We start from the raw sequence: 14,848 nt of genomic DNA on the forward strand, positions 1-14,848 counted from the left end.
CTTAGATACTTTCCCGCAATTTAAGTAATAAAGCAGTCAATCGCACCCAAATCCACTGAAACGGTTTTAAAGAAAACTTATCAATTATAACGTTATATTCAACAAACTTGTTCATTTGAATGTTTTTTTTTTCATTCATTTCATTCATAGTTTATTTCATCCATCGTTAAATTACACATTCAAACAAATATTTGCTCAAGCGCATTCTAAATTTGTATCAACGACAGCCATTTATTGTGACGTCTCTTTATCATAAAAATATTAAACAAATACAGAAACAAAACCTTTATTTTGAAATCCAATTAAGTGGAATGCGACTGCCACCGCTACAGGAAGTGATCTCAAAAGTGTAAGGGCAAAATAATTCACAAATGTATTACAATGTGAAAACTTTTGGTATTGTTTTTTTGGTTCACTAGGTTCTTGTCAAGTCGGTATTTGCTCTTCAATTGCTTTTCAAACTCACGATCCTTTTACAAATAGAAACTTTGTCTATTTAAATATGGTTTATTCAAATCATATAAATAAAAACCATGTACCTGGGAGAATGTTGTGTTCTTGTAAATGTTCCTTAGGAAATGTTGAATGTTATAAAACAACGATTACGTCGTTTGGAATTCAATTCACAATTGCTGAGTTTGAATAAAAATGAATGATTCCACTGTTCCTGAAAACTGCGGACGCCCTCCCATATTTGTGGCACTGTGACTCTTGTATGTTGCGCATGCGCTTTCATGGGAAAGCAGTTCGGAAGCGCTACCTTGAGCATTGCTACAGTCTTACAACTGGGGACATTTAGAACAACGTTAGTTTGTAACAAGTTGCCTGAGATCGCTCTAAAAAGACAAGATTGCTGTAGGTGTGACCCACATCCGACACAAAGGAGAATCACTCTAAATGAGTGATTGAATCAGGCTTTGTAATAAGGGGGAAGTAGTTCAGGGTGCAGTGATGAGCTTCTTTGGTTTTGGTCAAAGTGCAGAAATTGATATAGTGCTGAATGACGCTGAAACGAGGAAGAAAGTCGAACACAAGACAGAGGATGGGAAGAAAGACAAATATTTTCTGTTCTACGATGGGGAAACAGTATCTGGAAAAGTCAACGTAACCCTGAAGAGCCCAGGCAAAAGGCTCGAACACCAGGGCATCAAGATCGAATTTATTGGGCAGATCGGTAAGTGGCACTCATACTCAGGCCTATACTTGGAATGTGGGTGGTGGGAGGACACGGTGCGTGCAAAAAACGATGACCTGCATTGCAATTTCAGATGACCTGATGTGTCGTGGAGCGAAAAGAAAAAATTGGGGTAATAAACCCCACTTCAGCCCCATCCAAATATGTTTATAAACCTAACCAACAAATGAATTGTTGAGTGTATGGTGTATTATTATTATTGGTCTCCTGTTCGTTTTGGTGATTACGAAAATGCATAGTTCTAATTATGGTTCTAAATGACAGGGAAGCCCAAGTGTCTAGTCTTATGACACCACTGAATTGCACTCGTCCTTCGCGTGGAAAACAGGATGTCTTTATTTTATTAGCTAATTTCTTGTACTTAGATCCATTTTACGCTGTCACTGAATCAAAATAATTATTAAGGATATTATAGAAAAAAGAGTTTGGACACGAAAGAGTTGGCTATTTTAGGATCATTGATATGTGTTTAAAAATGAAAGAAAACGCACCAGACGTGACAGAAAACGGAAGTAAAAGCCAATGCACAGCAGCGTTGGGAGTAGAACCAATCCGCGATTAATATGCACCTCCGCATTCATTGTGGTTGAAGATTGTCCCGCCTGTTGTTCAGTGCTAATGATTGTTAAACCCCAATTCAAATACGTGCTTTCAGCGGTCGTGTAGTTGTACTTTTCTGCGGATTGGTTTATAATGGAGGGCCCGACACCAAAATCGCTGTGGTTTTCACTCAAGTTGTGTATTAAACAGGTCAAAACAGGTGCATAAAATTGGTGTTGTTGTAACACACTCTCCTGTGCTGACATGTTAGTGGTTACGCGAGATGCCACCACTCTCCCGGGATTACATTTGCCTACATGTAGATGTCACGTAGAGATATTATTTTCAATACAATATGAATGCCTATTTATGAAAGCCTTGTATTGTAAGTCGCACTGTAAGAGCACCCTTTAAATCCGATAACAATAATAACAAGAATTCTAATCTTTTATAATAACAGCAATAACCATCTTTTGGCCTGGTAAGCCTGATAAAACACAGTCTACTTCAGTATGAGAAGTCTTGTGAATGAATATACCTGTTATAAAAGCATGACGTAGTGGTGCTTTTTAAGTGCTGATTTGGTGCCTTTAATGCCTCTCATTGAAGCATTAGCAGTTGATAAAGCATAGCCATCTAAACTTCTTGTGTATTCAGAAATAACATGACCCAGGAATTGCACATCTGACATTCATGAAATTTCACATTAAATAACAGTATGACATTTCAGTGCAAAGATCAAAAGCTCAGTGCAGTAAAGTACAGGTAATACAAGACATTTGTAAAATTAAAGTTAAGAAACACACAAGCATTTTCTAGTGCTCTCTGTCTGCGACATTCTGCACCTTCCGTCATACAACTTAATTGAGCATCATCACTGAAGAACTACAGACCTGAGGCCACATGCTGTATGAGTGTGCAACACACATATCTCCAGTTTTAGTGTAAGGTGGGAAAGTAGAGAAGAAAATGTTTAAGATTTTGACAGGACAAAGTAATGCTCATAGACAGCTTTCTCATTAACACAGAGAGAGAGGAATTGTAAAGTGATAGCCGCAGGAGAGGTACACCTGGATTAAATTATTCCTGTTTAGCTGACTAGACTGTAGACTGTAAAAAAGCCTGCTAATGGTGCCAGTGGGGTCTTGATGGGTCACTCACTTTACAAGCAGTGCATCCAAGTTTCACGTTCTTTATCTTTACAAAATAAAAGGTTACACAAGGGTCAGTCAAGAGTGGAACACCCAAGAGATTCTGTCTACAAAGGCAATGTTTAGTACACTGAGTGTATATCATTCTACAAACTATTTGCATTCAGACTGATTTCACCCATACAGTTTTTTTAAGATCATGGCTGACACTGACCATATCCATCAAGTATTTTATGTAGTTGACTTTGCCCCAGGGAAATTGCAGTCGATATACATGCAAACCTAACCTAGATTTCTCCTTCAGTAAAGTGTGTGTCTGTCTCCCCAGAGCTCTACTATGACAGAGGGAACCACCATGAGTTTGTGTCTCTGGTGAAGGACTTGGCAAGACCCGGTGAACTGACACAGTCTCAGACCTTTGACTTTGAGTTCACTCATGTGGAGAAACCTTATGAATCTTACACTGGCCAGAATGTCAAATTACGGTAAGGGACATGCACACAAGGTTTGGCTACCTCATCACAAACTGTCAGGAGTATTTTTGAAAGTTGCAATACATAAAACATCATCCTGAACATTATGTTTTCTCTCTGTGGACTTTTTGACCCTAGGTACTTTTTGAGAGCAACCATAAGCCGGAGACTGAATGACATCAACAAGGAGATGGACATTGTTGTGCACACGCTCAGTACATATCCGGAACTGAATTCCTCGATCAAAATGGAAGTGGGCATCGAAGACTGCCTGCACATTGAGTTTGAGTATAATAAGTCCAAGTAAGGCTGAATTCACTGTCTTTGTTAAGGAGGTATTAGCTATTTGATTAATGATATGCGGGATGCAGGATCCTGAAGGCGGTTGCATTTGTGTTTGTGTTAATATGTGTATTTTTCATTTGGTTGAATTTCTCAAAGCTTTATTTATGTAAATGTTGTTGAAAGGGGAGTGTATCTGAAAAGACACAGTAAAGTAGCTCCCTTCATATTTGACTGCATTCATCAAAAACTTTCTCTACCAAAGTAACCAGGGCTTTTCAGCGAGTTGGAAATATTGTGAAGTGATGTGTCTATAAATTGAGTGAATGTTGTAGTTATAACACCTTACTTCTGGTTTTACTGAGATGGGCTTTTTACAGTAAAACTGGAGCTTCCTGTGCAGAGGGGAAGAAAGGATTTACATCACAAAATCCTTCCTGCCCTCACAAACCCTCTTTCATAACTGTTTAAAATGGACAGATACCACCTAAAAGATGTCATTGTGGGGAAGATCTACTTCTTGTTGGTGCGGATTAAGATTAAGCACATGGAGATCGACATCATCAAACGGGAAACCACAGGAACAGGCCCCAACGTGTATCATGAAAATGACACGATTGCTAAGTACGAGATCATGGATGGAGCACCAGTGAGAGGTAACAAACCCAGGCTACTTCAGAAGACCTTAGCAGGCTCCAGTTTACATTGTTCACTTCATGACAGACGAGGGTGGTCTTCAACACATCACAAGTCTTTGGTTGATTATTGACACCAGTCACAATTTTTGAGGAATGGGGATATTTGCTGTCTTCCTTGTCACATCCCAGACTTTGCACTCTTCAGGCGGATTCCCTATGTATTGTACGTAAAGGCGGAGTTACCAGGACCATCAGCACAATGTTTGGCTGGGATCAGTCACTGAGATTGTAAACGTTAAAGATTCATTTCGGATAGCTGATATATTAAGCATTGTTGCACTTCACCCATGTGACCGTGATCTTGCCGTACAATCAGAGTCAGTTTGCACCTGCATGAGAGCAGGCTACACATAAAACAGTAACTATTTTAATCATTCATCCATCTCAGGGAGCACTCACATTCAGCCAGCAGTGGCAGGTGCGGTCCACAGAGCAGTTTGGTTTGAGGATTCCTCTGACTGAGGGCCTCGCTCAACCTGTTTCCATTCTGGTTTTTTTTCCCCCCTCTTTGGGTGGGAAAAGCAGAAAGTTGAAATGTTTGTATTCTCTCAGTGAGCAAGCGTGACTTGGGTGAAGCCAGGTGTTGCATAAACAGAAGCTAGCGCATGAAAGATTGAAATCTTGTGAAAAGGGAGAAGAGCTCTTCTAATCCCCTGACCTTTGGTTTTAGGGGAGTCCATCCCGATCAGGCTCTTCCTGGCTGGCTACGAGTTGACCCCAACCATGCGGGACATCAATAAGAAGTTCTCTGTGCGTTACTACCTCAACCTGGTGCTGATAGACGAAGAGGAGAGACGCTACTTCAAACAGCAGGTAGAGGTGGATTTGCACCCGTGCCTGGCTTTGCTCTGTCTCCCAATATAGCTAGTTAAAGCTATATAGCTATATCAATAGCTGTATAAATGTATCTTTATGTACTGCGTGCATATATGCATGTGTATAGCCATATACACATATTTGTGTATATGGCTATATATATTTTTTTTTCATACATTCATACATAGATATACAGTGCCAGTCAAAAGTTTGGACACACCTGATTAAGATAATGGGAAGCATGCATTCAAAGACATTTTGATCTGAAGACTTATGCTTAAATGCTTGAAATTTGTTTCTTGGGCATCAACTTCACTATTTATATTTGTGTATGTATGAATTTTATTCCAAAAAAATAATTTTAAAACATAAATAATATTTTAAAAAATAAAATAATATTTTAAATTTTTAGCTACTTTGAAGAATCTGTAAGTTTTGATTTGTTTAACACTTTTTTGGTCACTATATAATTCCATTTGATATCTCATAGTTTTGATGTGATGTGTTTTGATGTGTTTTTGATGCAGTGAGTACGCTTCTTGAGAAGTACTATATAGTTTTTTATTATTTATTTTAGATTATTTTATTTCGAGTCACAGCTGAAGCATAGGCTTGTTTATCAGTATGATGAGAGAAAAGCTATAGAGAAAACGAGCTGAGCGTCCTCTCTGATGACCTGCCCCCACCCCCCCCACAGGAGATCACACTGTGGCGGAAAGGGGACATTGTGAGGAAGAGCATGTCCCACCAGGCCGTCATCGCCTCACAGCGCTTCGAGGGCTCTTCCAGTGCAGAGAAAGCACTGGCCCAGGCCAAGGAGGACAGCAACTGACTCCCGCCTCTGCCGTCCCAGCCTCTCACAGGAAAAGAGACCCTAAACTGCGCGTATGTAAAAAGGGGGGGAGTGTGTGTTTGAGTGTGTGTTGGAGGTGCAGCGGAGGGGGGGGGGCTGCCGTGTTCCCCCTCCCCGCCCCCCGAAACCCTTCCAGACCCACAAACTTGCCATCAACACCGGTGAGGGAGCCCTCTGTTTTAATCACAGCTACTTAATAAAGGGATCGGAGAGACTGAGAGAAGACTGCGGGATGAGTGCTTCAGCACCTTGCGGCGCGTAAAAGGAGAGGGAAAGATACATTTCCATCATGTGCTTTTAATTCAGATTGGCCCCCAGTGGGTCATTTTAGCACCCTTATGGAAAAGTAATATATGTCAATGTGTCTGAAACCTAAGGAATATATTGCTGATATTGGAAAATATATGAATTATTGCCACACTTTTAATTAGATTAATATTGTAAAATTACTTATTTTTAAATATATTCTAAAATCTAAACATGCAATTGCATATGTAAAGAGATATAGATATATACAATGTGGTTATAATTGGTATGTTTTTAAATACACAATATGTTTTCAAATATTTGTTGCTCATATTCTGATTGCTTTTTTGAAGCATATATTGATGTATTTTACATTTCAAAGGGGTCCCTCCTCATGAACTAGCTGGGTGCCTTCACTGAAAGCAATGCAGGTATTATTAATCCAGCACTCTTTAATGTAGTTTTGTGTGTGTGAGTGTGTGTGTGAGTGTGTGTGTGAGTGTGTGTGTGTGAGTGTGTGTGTGAGTGTGTGTGTGAGTGTGTGTGTGAGTGTGTGTGTGAGTGTTCGTGTGTGTTTGTGTGTGTTTGTGTGTGTGTGTGTGTGTGTGTGTGTGTGTGTGTGTGTGTTTGTTTGTGTGTGTGTGTATGTGTGTAACCACTTCATACGCTTGCTGTCCCATGTTACCAAAATGAGCCAGAATGTGTGAAGATCCTTCAGTTAACAAATGCATTTATTTCGTTTTTTTTTTAATTTTCCATTTTCTCAAAATGATATTCCTTCTCGTGTAAGTCACAGTAGAATATCTCAGAATAATGCAAATGACCATCAGACTTAAAAAGCATAGAATAAACAGCTGGTGAGGCTTTCCCCCAGTGCTTTGAAGTAAAAGGTTATTCCTCTTTGATATGCAACTGTGCATGAAACATTCCATGATGGCCAAACTTGTGTGCTTTACATTCCTGCCTCTTTACTTAAATTGGTAATTTGTCTGTGAAACAGTGACAGATTCCACATTGAATATGTATTTTATGCACTGGTAAATTATACAATTGTTTGTTTCCAAGATATTTGTCTCCATGATAGTTTTACTGGGGTTTTACAATATAGGAGATATCGGTATGTTGCAGTAGTGAACATGCTAATTGTAAGCAAATTAGGTGGTTTTGGCATTATTTGTTTTTGAGTGGGAAAATCTGTTAACATGACAGAATCATTATTGAAAGTCATTCTATAAAACGACTCAGTTTGTCAACCTTGAAACATTCCAGTGGCAAAATTATTCTGAAGCAGTAACAGGACAGACTGCGGATGAAGTATTTGTGTTTGCATTTGCACTTGGTGGTCCAAAATAGAATCTTTCTTGCACAGTGTATGTATTTCATTTGTAATTTCTTTTAGATGAACAGGAGAAAATGCTACTGAAGTTATTTTCTTCTCTAATGGAAGGAGCAAGTATATAACAAAGACTAAATATCTTAATAGGGGGCCTTATTGATAAAGGAATTTACTGTGTCTTTTTTCACTATTGTGCTTTCAAAAAAAAAAAACATTAACAAGCAAATTGACAAATTGACATTAGAATTAAATTTGCAAGTAATGTTTCACCTGTAAACTAAAGAACAAACGGCCAGCGGCTACAGATTAAATCAGTTAACTAGTCTTTTCTGTCATTGAACTGGACTTGTAACACTCCACACTGTTGTCATCTACGCCCTGCATCCAGTCTATTATTTTAAACAAAGAAAAACTCTAAAGCCTATCACATTTATTTCTTCTGAACTCATATTTGATATTTTAATTTTTGATCATTCTTTGATATTTACATTGCCAGCATTTGTTTAAAGGGACAATTCTTTCAATCAATCCACCTTGACATTGTGCCTGACTGCAACATTTGCCAAAATGCATTTTTAGTTGAAGTCTTAAAATATGTATACTACAGTCTTCTTTTATTTTGACTGATAACCATATCAGTGAGATTCCCCTGTCTGAGGTGCTGCATGCAAACATGACTCCATCACATTGTTTCCCGTTTCACCTGGGACCATAAGAGTTGAACTGTTGCTGTAGTGGTTGTGCAGACAGCCTGGAACAGGAGTGACCAAAGGTCATGTCACATTCAGTTTCCTTGCTATCGGTGAGGGTATGGAAGTAGAGATCGCAAGCACGGAGACAAGCTGTTGGTCACAGCTCCTGTCCCTCAGCAGCCAATCACACATCAGCATCCCATGCTATTAACAGAAGGAACACGTCCACCTTTGTGTCTGTGCTTATCCATCAGTGTGTATGCACTCAGGTCCTGCAAGGCCCAGATTCAGTCTAACTGCAGTGTACCCTTGCCTTTTAAGTTTGAGCTATAAAAGTGTTATTTCACAGTGTTAGAAGCCAAGTGGCTTGGCAAAAAAATGTTGTGTAGCAAAAAAAAAAAAAAATGCAACACTTTCTTTTTCAGTCATCATTGGCTTGTTCTTTGTATCTGAGGACAAAGCTGTTTGCATTTAGATTGAATCTGGCTTGGGGTCCCCAGGTCTTTATTCTTTGGGTTTGTTGAAACAAGCTTTTGATGGTAAGGCTTTTTACTCCTTCAGCTCATCACCTATTCCCGAGATATTTTTATGGCTTTGTGCGTTCTGACTAGATGTGTTATGATTCCAGTATATTGCAAAAATGCCTTAGTCTGTGGGGTGATGTACTAGACCATACATTTTGTCACTGCTTTGACTGTGTCCTTGAGTGGAACAAATCGAAGTGTTAACTGCAGCTAATTTTCATGTGTCAAACAGATCACTTGTGTCCTCATCTTATGAACTGTTGTTGGTCACTTGATTAAATAACCAACTGAAAACATAATATGATCTAAAGTACTATGTACACTTTCAAGACATTACATACTATCTGGAAAAAAACAACTAGAATTGATATTTTTTTTCTTTGCTTGAATATAGGGTGCATTTCAGTCTCCTAACATATTACAATTATCATTGTGCTAAAAAAATACTGCTTTAACATGGCATTAGAGACCTTTTACAACTATATTCCCATATTGTATACTATATATATTTACAGAGTTGTAGGTATATATTATTGAAAAACAAATTAAATATGTTTAATGGCAAGCTTTAAGGTACTAGCAGGTTTATGAAAGGGAATTTCAAGAGTATATTGAAATAACTATAGGTGTTAATACAGAATACAGAAGTACTCTGGTAACTTGTTCTTTAAATAGTTGTATTTGTGTTTCTGTATTTTAAATATGTTTTTAATCTTTTTTTCTGATTAAAAAGAGTGCTATCTTCAATTTTAAGTCTTTTCTCTGGTCCATCTGGTCATTAGTAATTATGAAACCTGTATAGATAGTGTTGTCTTTAACATTTTAGAAAGGTGTCATTTGATCCACTGATTCAGCCTACAATCAAGTCTTATATGTAATTCTTTTTGTGTTACACGGTCTGTCGACATTGAAATGCATTAATCACATCAATGATTTCCAGTAAGTGCTCTGCACAAAGTTTTGCTGTCATCCGGTATGTAGCCCCTCACCTGTGTGAGGAGGTGGTATAGGCCAGGAATTGTAGAACATACAACAACCTTCATCTGGTGCTGCCAACATTGTGATCCTTCTTCAATTGAGTGAGTATCACCCGGCCATCCGATTTCATTAGGTTGTGGTGTCACCATTACTTACGTCACCCTTGGAATGTAAATAGCAATGTAAATTAAAACCCTGTACAGGCTTCTGGCGGTCTAGAACACTAGTAGCCACTCTCATTCTCTCCAGATTCAAAATCAGGCAGATTTTAGAGATGTTTTAGAACTATACTCAAACCAGTAACAGAACCTGATCAACCAGATCAGTGGTCCCAATTAAGCAATTAATACCTGACATAGAACAAAGCCCTGAAACCTGACAAAGAGTACTGTAAGCCTTGTGATGTAAACTAAGGTAACGGGAAGTACATTTCAGAGGGCAAGCAATGTAAAATGACAGTCTGAGGCTCACTCTAATTATCCAGCAATTCTAGAGGCACTAGAGTTATTTTGTCTTGCAGTCTACGTGTGGTCATGCTAACACCACCTAGTGTCCACCTAACAACTTTACTTATCCAGCTGAACAGGCAAACTATCAGGAAGTAGCCTTTCATTTGTGAATAAACAAAGGAGAGTGGAACCAAAGGTAAGTTTAATAAACTAAACTCCGACAGAATGCTGGAATAATCTTGTACCGTACTTCAGATGTGAGTGTTGTCTCTATGTTTTTGACATGAGTAAATTGAATAGTAGTGCAAAACATGGCGAGTGTTGTGAGACTTGGAACAGTCATCCTCTGTGCCACTGAAACATGCCCAGAGGGAGCTCCACTTCCTCTAAGGCCTCAATGTAACAGACTGAATATTTATTAGTGTGGTTTCACATCACCAAGAGATTTTTCAATGTTTCAATGTTACTTCAATGTATTGTGTAAGATGCACTGATGTAAACGTGTGCAGCAAAGGAACTAATTCAGTTAGTTAAGCAATGAGAAATGGTTAGGAAAAAAAGAAAATACATAGCCCTCTGGAAATGAAGTCATTCCTTTTAAGTCAACTCCAAGTCAACACCCAGAGCTGTTGCCTGTACTTCATTTTTACAGACTTTTGTTACACTTGAAAAATATCAATGCATGAGGTAAAAGTACATTTTATGACAAATTTACACGCAATTCATCGAGTACTCTCCAAAATCCCTCTCTTGTAGTAATGTAAACATTTGTCCACCAGGAGGCAGACTTGCTACTGTGTTGTTACTGAGATGCAATCTCTCGAAAGCACTGTGACAGAATCATGTTTGGTTTTATCGAATCAGACGGACTGAAAAAGTTTGCAAATGGCAGCATGGCCTGGTGGTTAATTGTCTGTATTTGTTATATGAAGGTTGCGGGCTGTAATCTCAGGTGTTGTATGATACAGCAAGGTGTTCTAAAACCTGATGAATCAGTGAATCTCCAGCTGAAGAATAATGCAAAGATGCAAGCTGTATAAGTTAACCTGGGTAAGCCCATCTTCTAAACTGATAAATAATATAATTTTGAAATGTATCATATATATGGTATAGTATAGTATATTTATAGTATGATATATTTCACATATAGCTAAAATAAGCTTTATTCTAATCTGTAAAGAGATCCTGTGCAGTCAAATTCATCACTGCATATTGTCTTTGTCATCTTTCTCTTGGGATGTTGTGACAACTTTAATGCCTTTGGCTTAAAAGTCACCACAACTGGGATGACATCATACATTCCACTCCTGGTGGAAGATGTCTCTGAAAGTCTTACCTCCGTAATTCATGTCCTAAAATGAGGTTTTGTACTTTTGCTTTTATCCAAAGAACAGTTACTCATGCTGGGAAACCTTTAATCGGGTTGGAGGCTTTACATGCCGTGCTGCATAGCAGATGCTTTTAAAGAGACTCCAAAGTAATGATGAGAAGATTGCATTCTCTTACATGGAGGGGTTATAGGTATTGATCTGCCTGCAAATGGTGCTGACCGATGTGCTTTATCAGTTGAAGTGAAAAGGACCTACCTTACTTAGTATTGATTATTTTCCAGACCTCTCTCAGCAAGAGTCTAGCAAATACAAAAAGACTAATTCACACTAGTAGACTTGAACTTAAATTACCGTGACATTACAGAACACTCTTTTCCAGTGAAACTCATGTTTTTCACATACTGTATGCGGCAAGGCATGTGCTGGGGCTATTCCAATGGGGTACTTCAGTAGCCTTCACCTGAATCAAACTAATGGTTTCTACCACCTTAACCAAGTCCTGTAATCATTAAACCACAATATGGCTTTCTGATGATACAAGGTGGTGTTCTCTGTCATCCAGAACGGAAAATCATGAGTTGTCTTTCCTGTGGGAGCTATGGGAAAGATGAAAGAATTGTTTGAGAAAGGTAGATAGGGTGTAATTCTGTATCTACAGCAGACCCACCAGTCAGCACAGTGTGTATTTACCTATCAGTGTTCACCATGATGGCAAGTTATGTTAAAATATCCAGCCGAGGGGGATCTGCAGAGTCTGCTTGATTCATATCGAGTGGAAACATATGGGAAGAAAGAGGAGGAGGTAAGTTTTGCCCCTCCCCCTTCCATTATAACCACGGCAACCACCTCTAGTGCAATGCTCAGCTGTGCAAGCCAAATTACCATGGCAACAAGGTCTCTCCGTCATTTGAAGTCCTCTTTGACTGTAGTGTGCTGTGCTGGAGGGGTGGTGAGAAAGGGGGGTGGAAGCTTATTGAGAATAAAATCAGGTCACTGCCTCCGTTCCACGACTGCTAACCCTATCCCAACCAGACCTCACAAAGCTTTAAACTAAGCTTAATCAGTGAATAGAACTGCGTAAGTAATTGATACTAACATTTGGAGATGAGGGCACTCAATTGACAGCCTTGACCTTGGCCAGCCATCCCAGGTTTTCCAAAATTAAGCAGCTTGCTTTTCACAACTAAACATAGTGAAACTTCACACCATCGCAGTGCAAGACAATGCATTTGGCCACGCTGCCAATGACGTGCATGATTGGGATTTTGTGTCACACCACCCCAGCCTCGCTCTCTGTGCTCTGCTCTGTTGCCCAGCAGGTGCATTAAAGGACTCTTGTGGGATGATGTCATTTTTTTGGCAGTGAGGTTGACAGAGAGAACCTCCCCCCACCAACCAGATCACTTGCTCCTCTTGTGTGCCTCCCTAGTCTCATTCATCCACAATTCCCATAGTGCCAGAATGGGACAAAACACTCTCCTGAATAGCAGCGGAAGTAAGGATCTGTACAATGTGGCTGAAAAAGCAACACAGGATTTGGTCCTGTGGTGCCCCTAATATGAGGGCAGTGGCTGGCACCAACACCCTGATAAATATACATTTACTATTCATTATTCATTCACAAAAACCCTAGTGCTTACAGTGCTCATTCATTCAAAGCAAAAAAGAAAGAAAAACCCTAAGTTGTCAATACGCACTTGCCAAGAATAGATTGTTTCTTTATCGGTTTCATTACATTACATTACATTCATTTGGTTGAATGAAGCGAAACAGCAAAACAGGCAACAACCAATTCAAAAATCCGTAATAATGTTATTAGCTATGTATGACACAAAAGCCTCATTTTCTCTGGAATATATTGTGAAATATGTATGTATTCTTTGTTCTGACAAGGGCTTGTGCTGCTCACACTCACAATACATTTGATGCTTCCCTGCAAATTGGTTTAATATTAATGACCTCAGTATCTTCTCCTGACCTATTGATGTTTTCCACAATGGAAATTCAATCGATATATCAGCCGTGATGGAAACTGCATGCTACTGTATGTAAGACGCTTGTGAATGATAAATCACCAGATTAAAGACCTGCAATTGTTCATGCTAGATTGATCTTTGCTGAATATATAACTTCCTGCTAGTCATACGAAGATGCATGTCATTAATTCAGACTGGCCGTTTTATTAATGCAGTTTGGATCTTCCGCAGTGTAAAAAGAGAGTTTGTGTATTTCATTATGTTGTCAAGTTTGTCAAATATGAACAGAATTTAGAGCACACAATGTTCCATAATGCACCAAAAAAACAACACGTTGGTAGGCTCCAACATGTTACGTGATTGCTTGATCCACTGTGTTTCTATAAATACAGTCCTTTAAAAGGCCTTCTATCTCTATCACAGATTAAAACCAGACAGGGATTAGAGACATCACTGTCATTGGCTGAGAAGGAGAACACAGTCGTGCAATGCACTGTAATGTGTATTGCACAGTTGGCAAGTGATGACTCAATGAATGACACAACTAAGATGGCAACTCCTCTCCTCTGTCTTTCTATCTCTCTGATTTAATTGTCTGTTCTTCAACAAGGGACCAGTCATTGCATCTCTTTCAAAAGGATATTTCAACAGCTCATGGATATGCAAGCCATGTAAGTAAGATATTGTAAGCTTTGTAAGTCATATTTGCAGGCTGTTATAAGCTAGGTATGTCATGCTGGTTAAGGTCACCTGCTTAGGAGCTGTAATGTACTAATGTAATATGCTCTCAGTTAAACTTTGACAGAAGAGGAAAATGGAATTATGGCTCCAATCATTTTTCAGCAGGGCAAAAAAATTCACAGGATTTTTAGCTTCAATTTGCCTCCTTTTGCTGTTCTGAGAAAGAGAGGAAAGGCCTGTTTGGCTATGCTCCCCCCATCTCCTTCCCCCTTCGATTCATGTATGTAACAGTTCACTTCCCCTTGCAGATGCTAATCACCCCTGCAAATACATGTCGTAGGCCATGCCAAAAAAAATGACCAGGCCTGACAGTTGCTGAATTGCAGGCAGTCTCTTCAAAGGTTAATGATGTAGCCTGGGAGAGTCTCAGCTCCGCTGAAGCTCCCTACATCCCTGGCCCTGGCCCTCATGAATATTGAAAGGCTTGGGCTATGGTGCTGTGTTTGTGTGTGTGGTGTGTATGTGCGGTCTGTGTGTGTGTGGGGTGGGGGGGGGGGGGGGGGGGCGTGGCCAAAGGGAGAAGAGGAGGAGGGTGGGGGGTGGGGAATGATTCTGCGCGTCGCTGTA

The 14,848-nt window shown here is 39.4% G+C and overlaps 1 protein-coding gene across 1 annotated transcript; it reads left to right on the plus strand.

The window, feature by feature from the left end:
- The first annotated feature begins 741 nt into the window (after positions 1 to 741).
- On the plus strand, positions 742 to 6,422 carry vps26bl (vacuolar protein sorting 26 homolog B, like). The gene is made up of 6 exons (XM_036524383.1): positions 742 to 1,174; positions 3,215 to 3,371; positions 3,498 to 3,662; positions 4,122 to 4,297; positions 5,010 to 5,152; positions 5,853 to 6,422. The coding sequence occupies exons 1-6, from the start codon at positions 952 to 954 to the stop codon at positions 5,985 to 5,987; spliced, it is 999 nt and encodes a 332-aa protein (XP_036380276.1). The 5' UTR covers positions 742 to 951; the 3' UTR covers positions 5,988 to 6,422.
- The last annotated feature ends 8,426 nt before the right edge of the window (positions 6,423 to 14,848 follow it).

This window comes from Megalops cyprinoides, chromosome 3 (assembly GCF_013368585.1).
Source record: "Megalops cyprinoides isolate fMegCyp1 chromosome 3, fMegCyp1.pri, whole genome shotgun sequence".
NCBI lineage: Eukaryota > Metazoa > Chordata > Actinopteri > Elopiformes > Megalopidae > Megalops > Megalops cyprinoides.